Consider the following 25,332-nt stretch of genomic DNA (forward strand, 5'->3'; position numbering starts at 1 on the left):
CAAAACTAAGCCATATATCCTACTGCATGTCTCATTTGCTAATCATTCCCCATTTTTACTCCTGATCTACATTGTCTATCAGTCTCCACATGCATGCAATTTAAAATTCTCATATTTATGTTCCTTTTTGACCTTTCCCTTCACATCTTTAACTTTCTCCAGCTCCATTACCTCCAAAAACATCAATGTTCCTCTGTCACAGACCTTGTGCATTCCCCTTTGCTGAAACACTGGTGGCTGAACCTACTTTTGAGCAAACTTTCTGTCATCCTTCCTAATTTTTTTTTGTCCTTTTGTCTATTCTTATGTCTCTGAAGCATCATGGAACATTTTTCGACTGTAAAAGGTACTATTATAAATAATAGCAGTTGTAGTTATTAAGAATAAAGGTATTACATGATTGCAAGTAGAAGTAAGTGGTTGTAAATGGGAAGGTTTTTAGATAAGTGCACAATGTATTATGGGTTATTTCTGAATTAGATGAATTTTTGCTGGAAGAATATGACAAAACAATTGAAAATGTATTCTGGTACAGAAAAATTCATCTTGATGATCTAAAGTGAATTTGGGGGTACAATTGATGTTTAATGTACTAGAAGTATTATGGAATGCTATATCTATCAACATATTAACAGAAATGTAATGAGGGGGTCAATCAGGAGAGTTGTATAGTAGCATTCCTTTGCTGTTTTTGTCACAATGCAGGACATTCACAATGTCAGCAATGTTTGTGTGTGAATTGGAAAGATTCTTCTACTTTAAAATACTGTAGTCTGTCCGTAAATTTAATATAAATTCCTAAATTCAGTTGCAAGATAGTAGATCCAGAGCAGAGGAGTGAGTTCTCTCTTTCAGAGCTTATCTACTCCATTGCTGCCCATAAGGAAGAAGTCTATATAAACAGAGTTTCCACTGAACTCTGCCCAAGTTATGGTGGCAAGAGTGGCTGGAGTTTGAGGACATTCACCTTAAAATGATTTTCAACTGGGATGGAAGTTTTATAGAAAGCCATGGTGTTTCAATGGTGTGTTTTGTTATCCTAAGATTATATTGGGAGGCACAAATATATTGGCCTAGGTTATATTGTCAAAATAACAGATTAATGACTCATTTTATTCAATGCTAATAGTATAGCAACTTCAGGTGATGGTCGTAATGATGTAATAACTAAGTATAGAGTCTCAATTCTACAGGAAAATAACACTGGATGCACTGTTACAATATTTGGGCCATGAAAACCTTTAAGTAGATTTCAGACTCAACTTTGAATATTTATGATATATTCTTGCATTTGATAGCTGTTTATTGTATTATGTATACATGATTGGAGATTAATGGCAAGATGTTATTTTGTGTCAATTACAGATGGATGTTCCTTACTAACTAAATAAAATTAAGAATTATATAATTAGGACACACACAAACACAAATCTACTCAAGTTTAAGATTGCTTTCTTCCAGAAAGTCAGTCTGTGAGATTCTGCATTCGTTATAAACTCAGATCTGCAAAGAAAGATTTAATTTGATACTTACAGCTGAGAAGTTTGCATTTGCCATAACGAGGAATATTCCAGCAATATCAGCATTACTAATCCACATCTTGGCGCCATTAATGATATAATAATCTTTGTGTTTTTCAGCACAAGTTTTCAAAGAAAATGCATCACTTCCAGATTCAACTTCTGAAAGACAGAAACTGCCAACCTAAAAGAGATGTTAAAAACAGCTAAGATACTTGCAACATGCTAACTGGTTAAAATATCCACGTTGCTGATTTTACATTTAGTATCATGATCTTAAAAAAAAGGAATGCCTCCCAAACACATTTTCCTTTCCAGAAACCGTACAATGCAGAAGGACGCCACTGAATACATCAAATCTGCATCAACCTTCCGAAAGAGCATCTCACCTTGGCTATACCACCGCACCCCCCCAATCCACATAACCCTCTTAATACACCATGGCCAATCCATCTAATTGTTCATCTTTGGACTGAGGGAAAATGGGGAGAATGTGCAAACTCCACACAGTCCTGACTGGTGACTACTTGAACGCACAAGGCTAGTGACAGAGGAGCCTAGACTTTTTTGGAGGTAATGGAGCCAGAGAACATTAAAGATATGAAGGAGTAAGTCAAAAAGGAACATAACATAAATATTAGAATTTTGAACTGCTGGCATGTGGAGACTAGTAGCCAATGTAGATCAGGAACATAAATGGGGAATGATTAGCAAATGAGACATGCACTAGAATACGAGATATATGGCATAGTTCTGTAACAGCTGAAATTTATTGAGCAGAGTCCTTCGAGGAGGAAGTGACAGATGGATTTGAGGCTTAAACCAGACTGGTTGCTAAGCGTTTTGAAGAGCAACTGGGTGATATAGATGTTAGACTTATAAATTCAAGTCCTCTTGTGACAACATTTCACACCAAATTTTGATTTGGACTTAGTGGCCTCTGCTGAGGACACCACATCCTGAAATGAGTCACTTTATTTTATAAATTTTCAAATGGCATTCCTAGCTCCCAGAGACATGGAACACTATTGAATTTTGTTTTTCTACCATTAGCTTCCTGCTTTGTTGAGTTAGTAGCACTTGATCTCTGTAGTTGTATTTTAATGTTTTGTTGCAATAATTGTACTACATCTTTCCCTTAGCTCAGCAATAGCACCCTTCCTTATCTTGGATTCAGATGGTTGCCAGTTCAAGCTTAAGTACATAATCTAAGTTGACACATCAGTCCTGTACTGTCAGAGGTGCCATTTGTTGGATGAGATATTAAACCGAATTCCCATCTGCCTTCTTAGACTGACATAAAAATATCTCAACAGTATTCAAGAAAAGCAGAGGAGATCAGCTGGTCAATATTCATCCTTCAACCAACACCATTAGAAATAAATTAACTGATCAATTATGTCAGCTCTGTTTGTGGGACCTTTGTGTTCAAACTGGTTGCATATTAGCCTATATTACAAAAACGTGACTGAATTTTAGAAATGGCTGTTGAGCAATATTTTTAACCTTGGAAAACCTTATGCTCTGCGGAGGTGAAAAGCACTTGTGCATTTTTTTTCTCTATTATTTTGCTTTAGATAGTTGATGTCAAAGAATTCCTACAGTGCAGAAGAGGCCAATCTATGGTCTTGCAGAAATTAGGAAAGCGAGTATGTGGAATATCAATATTTGCAAAGGATCCACACACAGATTTTAATGCATATGAAAGGAAATGCATGAAAACTGGGTTGAATTCACCTCAAATTTTCCATAACTATGGAAAGGACGTCTCTCAGCCTGACTCAGGTTTAGCACCAAAATTTATATCTCACCATGTGAAGAATAAAACTTAATGTTCATGCAGAGGAAGTGTTGATTTATATTTTGCTTTGAATTGCAAATGTTTAACTTGTAAAACATTGTAGAAACAATGGCTGAAAAATTGGACTCCATAGCACAGTTTTAGAGTGATGGATGCCATTTTGGTATCAAAATGGAAAGCTGCCATGTGCGGACACTTCCAAAATGAGATTGCTAGGCATCATCTTAGTAAGGCAAAAACCCAGTCTGCAGGTGCAGCATGTGATCAACAAGGCGCATGGAATGCTAGCCTTTATAGCAAGTGGGATAGAATATAAAAGTAGGGAGGTCTTGCTGTAACTGTACAGGGCACTGGTGAGGCCGCAGCTGGAGTACTGTGTGCAGTTTTGGTCGCCGCACTTGCGCAAGGATATATTGGCCTTGGAGGGAGTGCAGAGGAGGTTCACTAGGCTGATACCAGAGATGAGGGGGTTGGACTATGAAGAGAGACTAAATAGATTGGGTCACTCACCACCTCTGGAGTTCACCTCTTAAGTCAACATTTAAATTAATGCTGTGTGAGATCAGATGCTGAGTGGGCCTGGCAAAACCCAAAATGTGTCAGTGAGCAGGTTATTGCTAAGTTGATGACTCTTTCCATCACGTTACTGATGATCAAGAGTAGACTGATGGGTGGTAATTGGCCAGATTGGATTCGTCCAGCTATTTGTGTACAGGACATATCTGGCCAATTTTCCACATTACTGGGTACACACCAGTGTTGTAGTTGTACTGGAACAGATTGGCTAGGGATGTAGCAGATTTCAGAGCACAAGTTTTCAGTCCAATTACTGGAATATTGTCAGGGTCCACAGTTTTTGTAGTTTTCAGTGACTTCAGCTGTTTCTTGATATCACATGGATTGAATTGAATTGAATTCACTGTAGACTATCATCTGTATTGCTTGGAAACTCCAGAGGAGCACCCAGAGGAAACCCACACAGACAAGAGGAGGACGTGCAAACTCCACACAGATAGTCACCCATGGCCGGAATCGAACTCGGGTTCCTGGCACTGTGAGGCAGCAGTGCTAGTTACATTTCTTTGAGACATGAACTGAATAGGATCTGCCATGATCATATTGAATAGTGGAGCAGGCATGAAAGGCAGAGTGGCCTTTCCCATTTTCTAAAAGGACCCTGGACCTGATGCCATGCATCCTAAGGTCTCAGTGATAGTGATGCACTGCTTGTAAGCTTCCAAAATTCCCTAGAAATCTGGAAAGCTCCCAGTGGAATGGAAAATATTAAATACAATGGTCCTATTCAAGAAAAGATGGAGTCAAAGCAGGAAACTATAGGCCAGTTAGCCTAACAACTTTATTTGGGGAAATGCTAGAATATACTATTAATGAAGGCGTTTACAGGGCTAGAAAGTTAGAAAATGTTAATACAATTTATGGGTCAGCGTGGTTTTATGAAAGGAAAAACGTGTTTGACAAACTAATTAGTGTTGGAGCTTGTAATGAGCACAGTGGATAAAAGAGAACCAAAAGATTTGGTATGTTTGGATTTCCAAAAGACATTTGATAAGGTGTCAAATAAAAGATGACTCCAAAAGATAAGAATCCATGGTGTTGGTGGATAATATATTTGCATGGATAGAAGATTGGCAAAGCAACAGAAAACAGCCACCACAATTGGATCATTTTCAGTTTGGCAAATTGTAACTTGTGGAGTGTCACAGGGATGGGTGCAGGGACCTCAACCGTTTATTATTTATGTTAATTACATTGTTGAAGGGACAAGTTGTATCATCTGCATATTTGCTGCTCTTGAACAGCTTCTTTCCTGCTGCCATCAGGCTTTTGAACAGACCTACCTCATATTAAGTTGATCTTTCTCTACATTCTAGCTATGACTGTTAACACTACATTGTGCACCCTCTCCTTTCCTTCTCTATGTACAGTATGCTTTGTCTGCATAGTGTGCAAGAAACAATACTTTTCACTGTATACTAATACGTGACAATAAATCAAATCAAACAAATATAAAAATTGGCAGGAAAATGAGTTGAGAAGTGCACAGTCTATAAAGCAATATAGATAAGTAAAACAAGTATAAAAAAATTGGCAGATGGAATATAAGATGAGAAAAAAATGAGATTGTTGTTTTATTAATTTATAGGACATGGGTGTCATTGCTTGGCCAGCATTTATTGTCCATCCCTAGCTGCCCAAGGGAGTGAAGAGTCAACCATATTGCTATGGCTCTGAAGTCACATGTCGGCCAGACCAGGTAAAATGGCAGATTTCCTTCCTTGAAAGGACATTAGTGAACCAGATGGGTTTTTCCTGACAATTGACAGTGATTTCACAGTCATTGGTAGATTCTTAATTCCAGATGTTAAATTGAATTCAAATTCTACCACGTGCTGCGAGCCCAGGTCCCCAGAACCCCATTAGACTATGGTTGCAGTGAACAGAACTTAATTAGGCGTTTGATAAGGTGCCGCACAAAAGGTTGCTTCAGAAAGTTAGGGGGCATGGAGTTGGGGGTAAGGTGTTAGCGTGGATAGAGGATTGGCTGTCTAATAAGAGGCAGAGAGTTGGTATCAATGGGTGCTATTCTGATTGGCGATTGGTAACGAGTGGAGTGCTGCAGGGATCGGTGCTGGGGCCTCAGCTATTTACCATTTATATAGATGATCTGGAAGAGGGGGCTGAGTGTAGGGTGTCGAAATTTGCTGATGACACAAAGATGAGTGGAAAAGCAAATTGTGCGGAGGGTGTGGAAAGTCTGCAGAGGGATCTAGATAGGCTGAGCGAGTGGGCGAGGACCTGGCAGATGGAGTACAATATTAGCAAGTGTGAGGTTATCCACTTTGGCAGGAATAATAGTAGGAGGGATTACTATTTAAAGGGTGAAAAGCTGTAGCATGCTACGGTGCAGAGGGACCTGGGGGTCCTTGTGCATGAGTCGCAAAAACCCAGTCTGCAGTTGCAGCAGGTGATCAAGAAGGCGAATGGGATGCTGGCCTTTATAGCGAGGGGGATAGAATATAAAAGCAGGGAGGTCTTGCTGTACAGGGCACTGGTGAGGCCGCAGCTGGAGTACTGTGTGCAGTTTTGGTTGCTGCACTTGCGCAAGGATATATTGGCCTTGGAGGGAGTGCAGAGGAGGTTCACTAGGCTGATACCAGAGATGAGGGGATTGGACCATGAAGACAGACTGAATAGACTGGGTCTGTACTCGTTGGTTTAGAAGGATGAGGGGGGATCTCATAGAGACGTATAAGATAATGAAGGGGATGGATAGGGTAGAGGTAGAGAGATTCTTCCCGCTCAGAAAGGACAGCAGGACTGGAGGACACAGCCTCAAGATTAAGTGGGGGGGGCAGTTTAGACCGGAGTTGAGGAGGAACTTCTTCTCTCGAAGGGTGGTGAATCTCTGGAATTCTCTGCCCGTTGCAGTGGTGGAGGCTACCTCGCTGTTTAAGTCACGGGTAGATAGGTTTTTGGTAGGCAACGGAATTAAGGGTTATGGGGAGAAAGCGGGAAAGTGGAACTGAGTCACTTCAGATCAGCCATGATCTTACTGAATGGTGGCGCAGGCTCGAAGGGCTAGATGGCCTACTCCTGCTCCTACTTCTTATGTTCTGAATTGACCATTGGACACGGCATTGTGGTCAGGTTTGCAAGTACTTTCATCAAAATGGCCACCATTCCATGCTGGAAACGAGACGTTAAGCTTCTGCAATAACAGCAGGCTTGATAATAAAGCACATCATTATGTATGCTGATTTGCTATCTCCTAAATGCTACCCCAACATCAGATGAATTCCTCCTCCGAAACCTTTGCAGCAGAACCAGTGACTTTGTCTTCCGAGGAGCTGGCAATCAAGATATCCTTTCACCATGCAGTAGCTGCAGTCTCTCATGCCAACTGACACGTCACATCCAGAACTTGCCACTATGTTATCCTCTGAAGTTTACACAATGTAATTATTTGAGCTGGCTGCATGGATATAATTGAGTACAGCATAATCAATACCGGGGAAAGCACTCCATTGGTTGGAATCATACCTAACATAAAGGAAGATGGGTGTGGTCATCTGATGATTTGAGAAAATAAATTCCTTCTCAACTCTGCTTTATTCTGAAGCTGCTCCCCTAGTTTTAGATTCCCATTACTCTGTTAAGCTCCTTAGAATCATATGTTTCAATAAGATTAACTCTCATTCTTCTAAACTCCAGGAGAGCAATCACCTTAGCCCCAGGACATCACTTCAGGGTTTGTTTACGTTAAGTGTCCTGGGTACAATCATCTACAGTGGTTTTGCTACCTCCAACATAAGGTCAGAAGTTAGGGTGTATATTGATGATTGTATAGTGTTCAATACCATCTGCAACTCTTCAGATAATGTATCAGTCTGTGGAAAAATGCAGCAAAATCTGGACAACATTCAGACTTACATACTACCAAGTAGAAAGTGATGTTCATGCCACAGAAGTGGCAAAGTTGGTTTGCTGACTTCTTTTATAATGAGCTAAAATGTCAGTGACAGCTAAGAGCACAGTGGGCAAGAGGGACAAGCCGGAGTCAGTGGCTGCATGAAGAGAGAACGAGCCAGCAATGGGAAGTGGGGCGAGAAAGCTCAGGTGAAGAGAAAGGATGAGCAAGGGGTTGGGGGGAATGGAGGAGCGAATGGAGTTATTTGGAGTCTCCTATGCATAAAAAACTTAATGCAAACATCACAGCACATCTTCAAGTGTGTGCCATGTCCAGTTCCCTCTCTTCCTGGGCACAGTCTCTCATTCCACCCCCCACCCCACAAAATTGGATTCTTGCTAAAAACTAAATAGTGCCCTCATGAGAAATAGGTAGCAAAAGTTAATTACGCAGAAAAAGAGAGCAGAGTGTATATAATTACCAACATGTCAATTAACACATTCCTTTTCAACAACCTAACCAGCAGCACACTTAGACCCACCATCTTACTTACTTCATTTCAACAAAAACTTTTTTGATCACTGAAAATTCTGCTGGGATTTTAATATCACGGTCATGTTTTAGTTCTCCTTTTACAAGTATAGAAATATTTTATATAGCCTATTTGAAATTTTGAATCCTCCAGTCATAGCTCACCATATCGACAGCAAGACGAGGTAGATACTTTCTCTTTTGATCCTCTGTCCCACATTTTCTCAACAACGTATTGATCAAAGTGTTCTGTATGTCACATAGAACTGCTACTGATGGATCCACTTTGGCCAACTCTTCTATGACAAGAATAGAGGAAAAAAAAGTAGATTCGGGTCCACCATATTGTTCTTCAATCTCAATTCCCATCAACTAGAAATGAAACAGAATCAAAAGTAAGGAACATGCAAACAGCAATTAATATTCAGTAAAATTGACCGACAACTATTAAGAATATTCCTATGTTCTTATACTCGGAACTTATAAGGTATGATAAATAAATTTATGCACATATGTCCTGCAGTAGCAGTGATACCATTAACCCAGATAAGTTTTGAAATGATAGCAGTATTATGCCTAGTGAGATTGATGAAAAACTGCTTAAACGATTGTACTGTTAGAAATAAAGTGATTATTTAAAGGAACATGTAAACAAAATAAATAATGGTGCAGAAGAGGCTGCAATTAAACAAGTACATACATAACTAAATACTAGTGTGGGAAGAGGATGGTTGGTACATTTAATTCAAGTGCATTAACGGTCTGTTCGTTCAAGAACATGATTATTGAGCAGACTTTTTATTTGCGTGAGTGGAAACCATTTAATAATTTATTTTTGAATTTCACAGCAATTAAAACAGTTGGCGATAATTAAAAGCAATCCAGTAGGTATGCAGGATGTGAAAATTATCCAAGCAAGATGGAAAGCCAAGTGGCAATTGGAGATTTAACGCACATTTTACGTGACTCACAGATTGCAACAATAACAGATGATGAGAAGCAAAATTATTAAAAAGCACAAGTGTAGGTACTGAAGCTACATGAGAAATGGCAGGCATTGCTTGACACCATTTGTAATTTTTCAAGCTGGTGCTTATTCATAGAGTGAAAAGCAAGAGTGGAAAGAGGCAGCAACCTGGAGAGAGGAAGAATGCAGCAGGGAGCACTGGAGAGAATAATGCCAGCTAAATTGAAGATGAAGCTTATAAACTCAAGTAAAAGGAAAGAAGATGGTCAGGTAAATAAACAGTAAACAGTAATGTCAGAAATAGTTATTTTGGAATCCACTAACGAAAGGTTTGTTCTATTTAAAAGAATTGTACATTACGGCCATAAATCTACTGCCACACTGTGGAGTCCTGCTACTGGGACTAAATGTGGAAGCTGAGCCTGTCAGGTGAAAGGCAGGATGGCAGACTGCTATTTATCTGTGGGGCTGGCTTCCAGATAAGGACAGCAGCTTACCTTTCCGAGCTGTTAACTGGATCATAGAGCTGGCAGCTTTGCAGCACCACTGATGAATGTGGCAGTACTAAGGTTGCAGGGAGGCACCATCAAAAGGTGGGTGCCGCAGGCAAGCCCTGGTGAGCAGAAAGGTGAACCCTCCAGCAATGACAATAGAGTCTCTGGGGCAGCCATTGCTGTCACAGGACTCCTCCCCCAGAATTGAAGGCTTTGAAGAATTGAAACACCCCCAAATCCTGGTAAGACCGTCTGGAGCACAGGATTTCAAAGCTTCCAAGATGACTGCTCCCACGTAGAACACCTTCTGGCAATTTAAAATATTCTAAAGTTATGATTTCCAAAAATATCCACCCAATATTTGGGTGGCAGGATGGGGGCCAGGAACCCGGGTTCGATTCCAGCCTCGGGTCACTATGTGAAGTTTGCATATTCTCCGTGTCTACATGGGTTTCCTTCGGGTGCTCTGGTTTCTTCCCACAGTCCAAAGATGTATAGGTTAGATGGATTAGCCATGGTGAAGGTGCAAGGTTACGGGGATAGGGCGGGGGAGATGGCTTGCTAAGACATGCCAGAGTCAGTGCAGACTTGATGGGCCAAATAAATGTGCCTTTATATGCCCTGTTTGTGATCAGAATTCCCCACTCACCTGACGAAGGAGCAGTGCTCCGAAAGCTAGTGGTGTTTACTACCAAATAAACCTGTTGGACTTTAACCTGATGTTGTGAGACTTCTTACTCTGCAAAATTCCATCCAGAATGTGCCTCGTTCAGCAATATTTCAAATCATTAACATTACTGAGATTGGCAGTTTGCGCTAAACTTGGCCTCTCTCAATGTAATCAACCAGACTTCTGTATTCATATTGCTTCTGTGACCAAATTGTACCAATTCATATTAAACTCAATTTTTTTTGAAAATATATTCTGACGCTCTTTCAGGGTCTACGTCAGTATTGTATGTTTTATTTCTTCTCCAAGTTTGCTTTCTTGGGAGAATCTCTCAGAAGATCGAGAGATGACACTTTTTTTTCCCAATACTATCTTTAACCAATTACAGGAAGTGCACATTAGAAGATTAATTTGCTACTCCATGCAAAATACTTTATTTTCCAAAGCTATTTAAATTTCCCAATTCTACATGGTAATATTTAGCACAAGATACACAAAATAATATGTAAACAACAGCTGTACAGCTGGTGAAAATTCCAAATGAAGTTCAAGAAGGGAGTTTATATTTCACATCACTTGAATTCAACGTCAATTCGGCAGTTTTAGTGCATTTTCTTCCATAAAATGTCAAGCACATGAAACACTTTATCGTAGTTCAGCCAGATGGAATCAAAAATTTCTTGTCTGACACAAGATATATTGAATGTCATCTAAAGTTCGGAATAGCGCTACAGCAATATGCCTCAACCCTATCACACGCTGTAAGCAGTGTGTCATGTCCAATTCCTACCCATCATGACTTTTTGGAACAAAATTGCACAATTACTGCAAAAATGCTATCAGGATTGTGGTGTGGATTGGTTTTCATAAGGGAACTTCAGTGAGTACTTATTTTTCTTAGGATCCTAAGGTTAAATAATGCTTGTTTGATGATATAATGTACCGTCATTTGGTGGTATAGGACATGAGTATTGCTGAAAAAACATTTTTCTTCAAAATTTTTCATCTTGTACTCATCAGGACAATTGCAAGAATATCAACATCAGAGGAATTGCATTGTTTGAAACGTAAACCAGGCAGTTTGATTCTGATTGGTCAAGATTTTGTCCCAAGGAGTGAACCAGTGACTGGCTTTCACTTTGATTAGCTGAAACAGGCATAATGCTTGTTCATGTTCGGTCTGCAAAGAACAAGGCCTTTTGTAGTAATAGATGTAGTCTCCAGCATATATAAATATGCCACACTGTGAACCTGATTGATAATCTTAAATTGGTTGTCAACATAGGTTTTAGCATCCTGAGGATTATTTAGCAAATTGTTGTCCAGTCACAGAATCACATCTACATTTGGACACTGCATTTTGAGTTTTTGTAAACATGGGTTGCTTGGGTAGTCTATACTATGCTGGTTGTAAACAGCAGAACTTGTATTAAACTGGCTGGTTGATACAATCTGCCAGTCTTTGGGATGTATGGCTCACATACCTAGCATTAACACCGGTACCAAAATTGAAATGCCACATTATTCATTTGTGTAATACGCAGAATTTCTTTTTGGTTTGGCAGCAATGCCCTGCTACTGACAAATACCATTTGTGTTGTTACTGCATAGTAGCTGCATGAAACAGCTCGATGTTTCAGCCACCTTGTCCTTCCAGATTAATCGGAGATAGACGGGACACTTTTCAAGGCAGGAAGTGACAGCAGCTAATCGTCAGTCACGATCAACTGTTGTATTCTCTATAGCAATGCCATGCTATCAATCAGAGTTCATATGCCATCCAATCAGCATTCTCTTCTCATTCAGTATGAAGTTGTTATTCCTTCTGATGCTGGTATTCTTGGGAATGTCCTGATGAGTGCAAGATGAAAATTTTCAACAAAATCTCTTTTTAGAAATACTCAGTGTAATGTATGACAATTATTGATTGATAAAAGGAATTGTTTGCTGTTCAGAAAATTCCATCATCTCGCACCCCGCTTCTCCCATAAGGGGAACAGAAAATTGTCCATAATAAACTTTGCCTGCTCCATGCTGAAGTTTTTATCTTTTACAGTGGATATGTGCATCTTTTCTGTCTAGTCTGAATTAAATTCAATATTTCAGAGACATGATTTCCAAATTACAGCTCCACCAAGTCTTTAATGGAAGACCACAATTATTTACCAAATTATGTTAAAAACATTATGGCATTAAAGATTTTCTTAAACACAATCAGTCAATGGATGCAAAAGTTAATCTCCATGATTTTATAGTTCTATCACAAGGTAAAGAAATACAAAATTCCAAAAATAAAATATTACTAACCCCCTGTTCAAACAATCCCGCAATGACAGATTCATCCATGTGAGATTCTTCATCCATTTTGCGAACTAGTGGAGCAATTCGCTCCTGAGCAAACTTGGCAACTTAAAAAAAATCCAAAACTGTCAGTTAGAAACAAAATGATGCTTCATGATACTGAAAAAGTAAAGATTCTGAAGTAAAGTATACAATATTTGTCATAGCTTACAGTTAGGAGTTTATACCATCCATTTCCTTTTGATGTGCTTATCTACTTATCAAAATGATGGATGTCACTGGTAGGAATATACCAGTGCTATTCTACACACAGCATCATACTAAGTATTCTGGGATCAATGCTACAGATCAACAAGAGAAATACACTTCAACTAAAAGCTCAGGTGAACAACCATTTCTGCTGGTAGATTTCTTGGTAGGTAGACTGGTAGATTTATATTTCCTACCCACTGTTCTTCTGGCAAATGATAAAGATTTTGGTATTTAAAGTGTAACTTCCCAATAATTATGCCCCTTATCTTGAGCACAAAAGAAATATTACAACAGAAAATCCACTATAGATACATACCGATACAACTCCTCCAAATGGTTATAGCCAGCTCTCATGGAATAAGTTGGGTAACGTAATCTATAGGGCAGCATATCTGTGCAAAGTATGGAAATTTTACTTTGCTGATTTCATAGAGATGGGTTCCAGCAAGATATCTTTGTTCCTCAAGGCTCCACTTATTGAGACTTTTTTTTAAACTTTAGGATAAAATGAAGAGGATAACTTGACTTGTTCTGAAGTCTGCCTGACAACAGGTGATGCAACTGAAAGATTAATGGAGGCCTAAGTTGTTTGGTTGGAAAAAGGTGTTCAAACTCCAAGATAGCATCTGCCTTAGACAGCTAGTCTCCAAAATCCTAGGAAGGTGTTGAGAATGGCAGCTTAAAAATGGTTATAATTTAAACAATCGATTTACTTCCAAGATAGGCATGGTGCATAATAGTATCATCACTAAACTGATAATCCAAACTCTGGGGACCCGAGTTTGAATTTCACCACAGCAGATTCAATAAAAAGTTTAATCATGACCATGAAACCACTGTTATGAAAACCCATCTAGTTCACTAATGTCTCTTTAGAGAAAGAAAGCTATCATCCTCACCTGGTCTGGCTTCCAGATTTACAGTAATGTGGTTGACTCTTTAATGCCCTCTAAAGTGGCCAAGGAAGCCACTTAGTTGCATCAAACCATTACAAAAAAAATCAATAAAAAAGTGGAAACTGGACAGACCACCCGAAACTGATGTAGGCACCAGAAATGACAACAGCAAACCCCACCCAGTTGATCCCGCAAAATCCTACAATATCCAAGGTCCTTGGGCTGACAAGTGGCAAGTAACATTTGTGCCACAAATGCCAAGAGATGACCATCTCCAACAAGGGAGAATCTATCCAAGGACCTTGTCATTCAATGGCATTACCATCTTTTAATCCTCCACTATCAACATCCAGAAGTTACCACTGACCAGATATTGAACTAGCTCGATAGGTACTATGATCAGGATTTTCCATCCTCATTTTCAGCAGGCAAGAAAGCTGGTGTGGTGGAGAATCCAACAGGTTTTCATACCAATGGGATTTCTCATTCACATTGTGTTTTTGGCAGGCGGCAAGGACAATGAAAAGTCAGGAACCCAATCACCATACATTTAAATATTATTAACGTGCTTCTCCGCTTTATTATCTGCCATGTTAGAAATCTGCCCTCTTCCCAATACAAACCTCCCCCACCCCCCTCCCGCCGCTGCCCCAAGGGATATGATATCATGTCGCTGAGGTTTGTAACAGGTCCCGACAAACAGGAGCCTGGTGAAAACTCACCGGGGATGCACAGAAAAGCACACTCATCCGGATTGTGGGGCACAGGGGAAAAGAGGGTCGTTGCCCAGGCCCCTGTCAGCGTGATATATCAGTTGCATCCTTTCCATTTAGTCTTTCAAAGTATTATAAAATTTGGTGGTAAAAGCTAGCAAGGCAGCTGGCAGACTGCCCTCTGCCTTTCCCGCTCAAGACAGCATGTTGGGGAAAAAAAAGAGAAAATTCCACCTAGTGGTTACAAGACGTGTAATTGTGAAGTGGGATTTCAGTTGTGTTAAAAGTAAAAGGGGAAAGTTTTGTATGGTGGTTTAAAGTACACATAAATAGAGCAAAAAATTTTGCTTATTGCAGTAAAAGTCTTAAAATGTGAAATCTTGCTGTGTCATTCTTTCAGTCATTAACTGGAAGAAATATTTTTAAAGGTTATTGGTCTCAATATACTTTGGTTCTCAGCTAAGTTGGTGAGGCATTCACAGTCATCACAAAGAAATTTTATTCTTACATCCCCCTCAAAGCAGAGTTATTAAAGATGAGATCAATTCTAAATTATTCAATTTTCAATCATCCTTCACAAAATGCCCAGATTCTCTTAACAATGGTAAATGTTGTACAATTAGTTGTTCAATCCAAACATCAACACTTAATATTAATACATTTGTATTAAAAATTGTGGAATTGTGCTTCGAGTAAATATGAACAAATTTTAATACAGCATAGACTTTTTTTTTAAAAAGTACAATACTGCATATGTCTCATTGAGACGTATAAGATGATGAATGGGATGGATAGGATAGAGGTGGAAAGACTCTTCCCGCTCAAAAAAGACAGTAGGACTAGGGGGCACAGCCTCAAGATAAAGGGGGGGCGGTTCAGAACGGAGTTGAGGAGGAACTTCTTCACTCAAAGGGTGGTGAATCTCTGGAATTCTCTGCCCGTTGAAGTGGTGGAGGCTGCCTCGCTAAATATTTTTAAGAAGCGGGTTGATGGGTTTTTGATAAGAGAGGGGATTAAGGGTTATGGGGAGAGGGCGGGAAAGTGGAACTGAGCCACGACAGATCAGCCATGATCTTATTGAATGGCGGGGCAGGCTCGAAGGGCCAGATGGCCTACTCCTGCTCCTATTTCTTATGTTCTTATGTTCTTATGTTGGAAAACTGAAAAAGAAACATGCTGGGAATACAAGTCAGGCAATATCTATTGAGAGAAACAGTTAATTTTTCAGGTTGGTGCCCTATGATCAGAACTGGAAAAAGATGCCTGGGGCTTGGCTTCTCCCTCTGCTACTGGATCCTGAACTTTCTGACCAAAGACCACAGTCAGCAAGGATAGGCAACAACACCACCTCCATGCTAATCCTCAACACCGGTGTCTCACAAAGCTGTCCCCTCAGCTCCTTACTATGCTCCTTGTACACCCATGACCGTGTGGCAAATTCCCCTCCAATTTGATTTTCCAAGTTTGCTGATGACACCACAGTAGTGGGTCAGAGCTCCACAAGATGGAGTACAGGAAAGAGATACAGAATCTGGTGAACTGGTGCAATGGCAATAATCTCTGCCTCAATGTCAACAAGTCTAAGGAGATAGTTATCAACTTTAGGAATGTAGTGGAGGACAAGCTCCTGTCTACATCAGTGGGGATGAAGTAGTTAAGGGCTTTTAGGTTCCAGATCATCAACCTGTCCTGGTCCCCCAGTGCTGATACTATAGTTAAGAAAGCCCACTGTCTCTACTTTCTCAGAAGACAAAGGAAATTTGGTATGTCCACTGCAACTCTCACCAACTTTTATAGATGCACCATAGAAAGCATCACAGCGTGGTATGGCTCCTGCTCTATCCAAGACCGCAAGAAACTACAAAGTTTCTTGTACTTTGATCGAAGCCCAATCACTCACTCAAACCAGCCTCCCACCCATTGACACTCTCTACACTTCCCACTGCCTCGGAAAAGCAGCCAGCATGATTGAGGACCCCACGCACCCTGCACATACTCTCTTCCACCTTTCTCTGTCAGAAAAAAAGATACAGAAGTCTGAGGACATGTATCAACCGTCTCAAAAACAGCTTCTTCCCTGCTGTCAGACTTTTGAATGGACTTCCCTCACATTAAATTAAACTTTCTCTACACCCTAGCTATGACTGTACCACTACATTCTGCACTCTCTCCTTTCCTTCTCCATGAATGGTATGCTTTGTCTGTTTCAGGTGCAAGAGATAATACTTTTTACCGTATACCAGTACATGTGACAATAATAAATCAAATCAAAAGGTTTTAGGTACAAAGGCAGAAGAGGGGAAGAACAAATGGCAAGATATTTGATAGAATGCAAATAGGAGAGACTAAATGACAAAAGGGGTGAAGATGCAAGGCAAAAAACAATGTAATGGAACATACAAAGAATCAAAAGGTTGGCTCTAAATGGAGGGCAAAATTATTTAACTTTTACCAATTTCTAACTCTACTCCATTCCAACCAATAATACACATAGCTTTTGATTTTTATTATTTAGTTAGAACTGTAGTCCTGTTGCATTTCTGGTGATATGATGGACTGGATTTTGCAGTAAGAATAATGGTGAGGCTATCATATCAATGGGTAAATTTAACAGCAATTTTTGGCATCCGTAGTTAAATACAGAAATCACAAAGTTGCTATCTGGTCTGCTCTCTGCCTACTCTCCCCCCAAGCCCAAGTATTAATGACTGCCAAACTAGCATGGAAATTTTATTTTTGCAAGTGGCAACTCATGCCTCCAACTTTAAAAGATACATATTTGAACTTTCTTTTTATCTCTCTCTTTTAAACCCATTTTTCATTCTCTCTTTATTTCACTTTCTGTACATGATTTTACGTTGAATTAATGTTCTAATTTACACTTCCTGGTTTAAACTCTGCATGCCACAATAAGAACTCTTCAATATGATTGGCTGAAGAAACACGTTGTTGCTTTCCCTGTTCACATAGGTCCCCGTAGAGGATGATGCACTGTATTCAGACCCCAGATGACCATATGTTGCCGTTCAAAGCCCACGAACAGTCTGTGGGCAGCTGTAATTGTAAATGAATACCAATTGCTATTTGTTTACCACTGACTGCAAAATCCAGGCTGTTATACTTTAGAAACATACTTCAAAATTAATGTTTTCCATGTACATTTAATGTAGGTAAAATCTTTATTAGAATCTGGAAGGCTTTATAAGTAAAATCCTATGCCCAACTTTTGTATTGATTGACATTCTCCCATTATCAGTAAAGCTTCAATTTCAATTTTTTTTTAAATCTGGCAAATGTTATAGAACAGATGTTCCCCCAAATACTTCTGGTCATTCAAAATAAAGATATGAATAAATTGAGCAAGAGAATTGGCTCATCTTAGTGAAAGCAAACAAATATATTTAGCCATCCCTTGGCATTCATGCCATATTTCAGCTGGCTCTGGCCTGCATTTAATTTACATATCAACTTTCTTCCCCTTACATTATTAGACTTCATAAGAATGACCACAGAAAATCAAATATCATTAGAAACTCCCACAGAGATATCAAAGCAAGATAGATACTGGTAGTTACAGAACGCGAGTTGTAACACCAGTTGTAGTGCTTTAATATCCTCCACTTTACACAAACAAAGAAGCATACAGCATAGCTTTCATTCCACAGAATGTCTCATTTTGTTTCCCTCATTTCTCCAATTTCTTTTCCCGTTAATTCCTATCTGGCTACATTCATTCTCTGTCTCTTTCATTTTGACTCTTTATCTAATTTGTTCTTGATTACCTCCATGCACGTTTCCTAACAGACAGAATCAGAAAGCTGCATAGTAACAGCAGGACAGATTCAAGATCAATTCTGGAGCTACTGGTAACCGAAGAGAGTTCCCACATAATCCGAATAATTGCCAGGTTCAGACAATTGAAAACAGCAAGCCTTTCAGAAAGACACTGAAAGATTGCATTCTGATTGAAGAGATAGAGCCGATTTATCTTTCCTCCCCACAAAATGAAAGCTAAGGAAATAAATAACATTTTTAATAAAGCAGTAAATCTCAACAGGTCCTGTAGCCCATGCCTTCATTTACTGTTATTAACCATATGTTTATTTTTTGTACTCAGTTTTATTTCTTAGTTTAAATAAAGTGAGAACAGAGTGATAGTTAGAAGTGTGGAGCATTGGCTTTGATTTTACAGGGAGGAATTGCTGAGGCTGAAAGTGGTCACTGATAAAGGAATGTGGAATTTGATGGCAGGATATCATTACAACATTCCATGGCAATCGGAGGGAAGGGCATGCTACTTATCATGGCTTGGAGGGTGGGGAATTGGAAATGGAGGTGGGTGTGGTGGTGAGCTCGTCAATGATGACAGAGCCCAGGGAGGCCACGATTGGCCAAAGGGAGACAAAAGGTCTCCTTTGGAATGAGGAGGGACACTTGTGCACCTCCCAGGTACGTTACAAACAATTGCTCTCTGAACATGCAGCCTTTTACTAACTGTTTTCCCAAGTGCTGGGAAAATTAAAAATCAGCTCCTAACTGCACCATGGATACCAATTAAAAATACTTCAAGACTGGATACCGGCAAAATTAGCTACCTGTCAGCAGAAAGATGGTATGCAATATGCACCAGGTTGGAGTTGCATTTCTTAGGCTTCAGCTCTGTTGAAGGAATCTCAGTGATCATTGTATCTATCAATACGCTATCTACTTCCAAGCAATAGAGCCAGATAGAATTGGAAATAGTGAAACAAAAAACAAAAAAGCATTAAAAACAATTGTTGTGTTGGACGGCACAGTAGCACAGCGGTTAGCACTGCTGCTTCACAGCGTCAGGGACCTGGGTTCAATTCCTGGCTTGGGTCACTGTCTGTGTGCAGTTTGTATGTTCTCCCTGTGTCTGCATGGGTTTCCTCAGGGTGCTCAAGTTTCTTCCCACATTCCCACAGTGCTGGCTAGGTGCATTGATCCGAACAGGTGCTGGACTGCGGCAACTAGGGAAATTTCACAATAACTTCATTGCAATGTTAATGTAAGTCTTACTTGCGACTAATAAATACACTTTAACTTTAATTGTTGGGCAATTATGTGTTTCTATCATGCAATTTATAAGTGGAAAATTAGTTTTTTTTAAAAAAATGGACTGATTGTTGGTATCAGAATCTCCAGTGATATTTCTAACACAATAATCCAAAGAAAGCAAGATACGCATGAAATTATCAACTACTATAGAACCATAGAAATGTTACAGCAGTATATCCTTACTTTTATATTCTACACCTGAGCCAATGAAGGAGAGCATTCCATACGCCTTTTTTACAACTTTGTTTACTTGAACTGCTGCCTTTAGAAACCTGTGTACTGGAGCGGTATGGCAGTTAGTACTGCTGCCTCAGCGGCAGGCACTCAGGTTCATTTCCTGGTTTGGGTCATTGGCTGTGCAGAGTCTGCACATTCTTCCCGTGTCTGCATGGGTTTCCTCCGGGTGCTCCGACTTCCTCCCACAGTCCAAAAGACATGCTGTTAGGTGCATTGGCTATGCTAAATTCTCCCTTAGTGTAACCAAACAGGCGCTGGAGTGTGACAACCAGGGAATTTTCACAATAATTTAGTTGCAATGTTAATGTAAGCCTACTTGTGACACAAATAAATGTAAAAAAAACTATATGCCAAGATCTCTCATCTACCCCTCTTAGAATATTCCCATTTATTGTGTTCTCCCTATAACTATTTGATCTCCCTAAATATATTATCTCACACTTTCTATGTTAAAATCCATCTGCCACTTTATCACTCACTCCACCAACTCATCGATATCATTTTGTGGATTATAACTATCCACTACTCGGTCAGTCTTTGTGTCGTTTGCAAATTTTCCAATCATGCCCCCACATTCAAGTTAGGGAATTAGCAATGGATCACTTAAAGGAGATAAATCTCCCTCTATTCTGCCCCCAAGCGCTCTATCGCCAACCTTAGAAAAAGAGCGACAACGAAGGAGGAATTTCTTCAGCCAGAGTGTGGTGAATCTATGGAATTCACTGCCATAGAGGGCTGTGGGGGTCAGGTCATTGAGTGTATTTAAGACAGAGATAGATAGTATCTTGATTGGTATGGGAATGAAATGTTACAGGGAAAAGGCAGGGGATATGGGGTTGAGAATGACAGAGCAAATTCAATGGGCTGAATGGTCAAATTCTGCCCCTATATCTTATGGTTATATGAAGAACAGCATCACCTTCATTTTTCTACTTCCCATGCCTGTCTCTGATCAAGACTCAATTTACAGATATATGGATTTGAATCTACTGGAAAGTAAATTAGGAATACCACAATAATTTACAGATGAAAACAGAACTTCTGACTTTGGCAGGTCCGTAAAACAGGCAGTTACTGATAACCAGCTAGGTGTACACCTCTCCTAATTTTCCATTTCTTTTACTTATACTTACAATGTACACATGAATTGAAATCTAGTTCTCAAAATGAAAGTATTCTAATCCTGTTCATTATCTAGGCCCAACAGAGCTCTCTTGGATGCAACATAAAAGCAGAGCAACAACCAAAACAATAGAAGATAGCAAGCAATTTGTCATGCTGTTGGGAGGGAAGACCACAACTTCATTTTGTTTTTTTTTTGTCCTCTGCTGGATGGGGTGAACACAAAAATTGACCAAACTGGCTTGCAGAATGCATATCACAATAATCAAGCTGCAAGGCAAATAGCAATAGAAGCAGGATGAACTGGTTCAGCCCTCCTTAAGCTTAATTTCAAGGGATTAAAAGATTTATCTGAATCTATCTTATAATTCTTGGCAAGAATACACCTGACAAATCACTAGTCTTAATAATGAACAAACTTAAGCACAAAAATAAACTGAAATCAATTTACCTGTTTCTTTCATCATCATTTCTTCTTCAGTGAAAGTCTGCAGTGGTGCATAACGAGTGCCACATGCAGTGCCATTATCCAAAGCAACATCTGCAGTGGAAAATTTTGAAAGCTGTGGTTGAACCCTTGGGCATCTGAGTCTGACAAAACTTCTTCCCAGCTTTTGGTCATTTATGCAATATAGATTAGAACAAAAAGAAATGGGTGTCATTTAACTCATAAATCAGGAGACAGTTATTGAATCATTGCTTGCTTGAAGCACTGAAGGAGTAAAAGTAAATTAACTACTAAGTCATAGTTTTACAACACAGAAAGAAGCCCATTGGTCCATGTCTGTGCCATTCATCTATATGGAAAGAGGCATTGTAACCCATGATGACTGGTGCAGGCATAAAACATATATGTATACGAATTCCAGCTTCTAGTACTTGGTCTGTAGCCTTGTGTGCTATAGCCTTTCAAGTGCTCATCTAAATGCTACTTTCAGGCACAGAGTTCCAGATTCCTCCCACTCTCTGGGTAAAAAAGCTTTCCCTCAAATCTCTAAATTTCCTGGCCCTTGCCTTGAATCTATGTCGGCTGGTCCCTCTACTAAAGGAGGAAATTTGTCTTCCCATCTATTCTATGTCCCTGATAATTTTGTACATCTCAATTAGGCTCCCTCAGCCTTCTCCACTCTAAGGAAAACCACCCCAGCCTAACCAACCTCTCTCTTCATCGCTGAAACTCTCCAGCCTAGGTGACATCCTGATGGATTGCCTCTGCCTCCTTTCTAGTGCAATCACATCCTTCTTACGCTGTGGTAACCAGAACTATTAACAGTACGTTAGCTGTGGACTAACAAGAGTTTTGTAGAGCTTGATCATAAGCTCCCTGCTCTTATATTCTATGCCTCAGCCTATGCCTTCATGACCATCTTATCTACCTGTCCTGTTGCCTTCAGGAATCTTTGGACATGCATTTAAAGGCTCCGCTGGTTTTTTGTATTGCCTAGCATTCTACTGTTCATAATATTCCCTTGTTTAAAAGTCCTCCTAAAATGCAACTCACACTTTTCAGGATCAAATTCCATTTGCTACCATTCTGTCCATCTTACCAGCCTGTCTCCATCATCCCGCAATCTAAGGTTTTCCTCCCCACTATCTTCCACACCACCAATTTTTTGTCATCTGCAAACTTACTGATCATATCTTCTACATCTAGCACACTAATGGACATTCCAAGGAACCCAGCACCGATCTCTGCAGCACACCACTGGAACTCCCACTTATCTGACGAAGGAGCAGTGTTCTGAAAACTAGTGGCTTTTGCTACCAAATAAACCTATAGGACTTTAACCTGGTGCTGTGAGACTTCTTATTGCGTACACCACTGGACACAGGCCTCCAGTAACAAAAACAACCTTCGACTATCATCATCTGCTTCTTGCCACTAAGCCAATTTTGGACCCAATCTGCCAAATTGCCCTGGATCCCATGGGATCTTATCTTTTAGGCCAATGTCCCATGTGGGACTTTGTCAAAAAACTTATTGAATTCCATGTACATCAAATGCACTGCCCTCATCCATACACCAAGTCACCTCAAAAAAATTTCAATGAAATTTGTTAGACATGACCTCCTCTTGACAAAGGCATGCAGACTATCCTTGATTAATCCTTGCCTTTCCAAGCGGAGATTAATTCTGTCCTTCAGAAATTTTTCCAATAATTTTCCTAACACTAATGTTGGACTCACTGACCTGCAATTTCCCTACTTCCCTTCTTGAATTATAGTATAATATTCACTGTCCTGCAGTCCTTTGGCACATCTGCTATGGCTACAGAAGATTTGAAAATTAGCACCAGAGTCCCTGCAGTCTTCTCTCTTACCTCTCACACCAGCCTAGGATACATTTCATCTGGGCCTGGATTTTTATTCAATTTCAAGTCCACTAAGACTACTCGTTTCTCCTCTCACAATTCTAATCTGTTCAAGTGCTTCACAGCCCCCCTCCCTGCTTTCTATATATACATTGTCTTTCTCCACAGTGAAAGCAGATGCAAAACATTATGTAATACCTCAATTATGTATTTTTGCTTCAGATTGCTAATTGGAGTAAGTTTTACTCTTTCCCTGAATTTGCTTATAAAACACCTGGGAATTTTCCTTTATTTTACATGTTAGTATTTTCTCATGCCCTCTCTTCACTCTTTTTTTAAAAAAGTATCCCTCTGCAATTCCAGACTCCTTTAGGACATCCATTGCCTTGAGCCCCTGCATCTGCCATGAGGCTCCCCTTTTCTTTATTGAATCCTATTTATCCCTTGACATCCAGGGTTCTCTGGACTTTCCAGTCCCATCCTTTACTACACAGGGACATGTTGGCCCTAATTCCTATTTGAATGACTCCCACTGTTCTGACATGGATTTTCCTCCAAGTAGCTGCTCCACTTCAGCCAGATCCTGTCTTACGTTAAAATCAGCCTTCCCCAATTCAGAACATTTATTTCCAGTCTAACTTTGTCCTTTTCTATAACTATCTTAAATCTTACCAAGTAATGGTCGCTATTACTGAAATGATTTGATTTATTGTCACATGTACTATCATACAGTAAAAAGTATTGTTTCTTCCATGCTATAAAGACAAATCATACCATTCATAGAGAAGGAAATGAGAGAGTGCAGAATGTAGTGTTACAGTCATAGCTAGGGTGTAGAAAAAGATCAACTTAATGCAAAGCAAGTCCATTCAAAACTCTGACAGCAGCATGGAAAAAGCTGTTCTTTGAGTCGTTGGTATGTGACCTTAGACTTTTGTATCTTTTTTCCTGAAGGAAGAAGATAGAAGAGAGAATGTCTGGGGTCCTTAATTATACTGGCTGCTTTGCCAAGGCAGCAGTAAGTGTAGACAAAGTCAATGGATAGGAGGGTGGTTTGTGTGATGGGTTGGGCTACATTCACAACCTTTTGTAGTTCCTTGCAGTCTTGAGCAGAGCAGAAGCCATACCAAGCTGTGATACAACAAAAAGAATGCTCTCTATGGTGCATCTATTAAAGTCTGAGAGAGTCATAGCTGACAAGCCTAATTTCCACAATCTTCTGAGAAAGTAGAGGCAGTGGTGGGCTTTCTTAATTATAATGTTGGGATGGGGGTGGGGGGGGACCAGGACAGGTGATCTGGACACCTAAAAACTTGAAGACCTTGACTCTTTCTACTTTGTCCCCATTGATGTACACAGGGGCATGTTCTCCTTTACCTTCCTGAAGTCAATGGCAATCTCCTTCGTTTTGTTGACATTGAGGGAGAAATTATTGTTGCCACACCAGTTCCTCAATTGCACTCTCGTACTCTGTCTCATCAATGTTTGAGATTCAACCCGCTACGGTGGTGTCATCAGCAAACTTGAAAATCAAATTGGAGGGGAGTTTGGCCACACGATCATAGGTTTATAAGTAATATAGTAGGGGGCCAAGAACTCAGCCTTGTGGGGCACTGGTGTTGAGGATTGTCGTGGAAGTGTTGTTGTTGCCTGTCCTTACTGATTGTGGTCTGTGAGGTAGGAAGTTCAGGATTCAGTCACAGAGGGAGGTGCTGAGGCCCAAGCCACAGAGTTTGGAGATGAGTGTTGAAGGCTGAGCTATCATCAATTAATAGGAGTCTGATATAGGTGATCTTGTTATCTAGGTGTTCCAGGGTTGAGTGCATGGCCAGGGAGATGGCGTCTGCTGTAGACCTGTTGTGGCTACAGACAAACTATAGTGCATCCAGGTAGTGTGGGAGGCTGGAATTGATTTGTGTCATGACTACCTCAAATGTTCCCCCATTTGACAATTCTACCATTTGCCTGGCTTCATTCCCTAATATTCGGTCCAGTACTGCCCCATGTC

General features: G+C 40.0%; 1 protein-coding gene across 2 annotated transcripts in view; it reads right to left on the reverse strand.

Moving 5' to 3' along the window:
- Positions 1 to 25,332, reverse strand: part of acadsb (acyl-CoA dehydrogenase short/branched chain) — a 49,659-nt gene that overhangs the window by 14,801 nt on the left and 9,526 nt on the right. For both annotated transcript variants that reach the window (XM_080205684.1, XM_080205683.1), the window contains exons 2-5: positions 21,464 to 21,623; positions 12,720 to 12,820; positions 8,447 to 8,653; positions 1,534 to 1,704 (exon numbers count right to left, since the gene is read on the reverse strand). In XM_080205684.1, coding sequence (XP_080061810.1) covers positions 1,534 to 1,704; positions 8,447 to 8,653; positions 12,720 to 12,820; positions 21,464 to 21,482 — 498 coding nt within the window. In that variant the 5' untranslated portion in view covers positions 21,483 to 21,623. The remainder of the gene's footprint in view (positions 1 to 1,533; positions 1,705 to 8,446; positions 8,654 to 12,719; positions 12,821 to 21,463; positions 21,624 to 25,332) is intronic.

This window comes from Carcharhinus amblyrhynchos, chromosome 17 (genome assembly GCF_965287045.1).
Source record: "Carcharhinus amblyrhynchos chromosome 17, sCarAmb.v2.hapA, whole genome shotgun sequence".
In the NCBI taxonomy this organism is placed as follows: domain Eukaryota; kingdom Metazoa; phylum Chordata; class Chondrichthyes; order Carcharhiniformes; family Carcharhinidae; genus Carcharhinus; species Carcharhinus amblyrhynchos.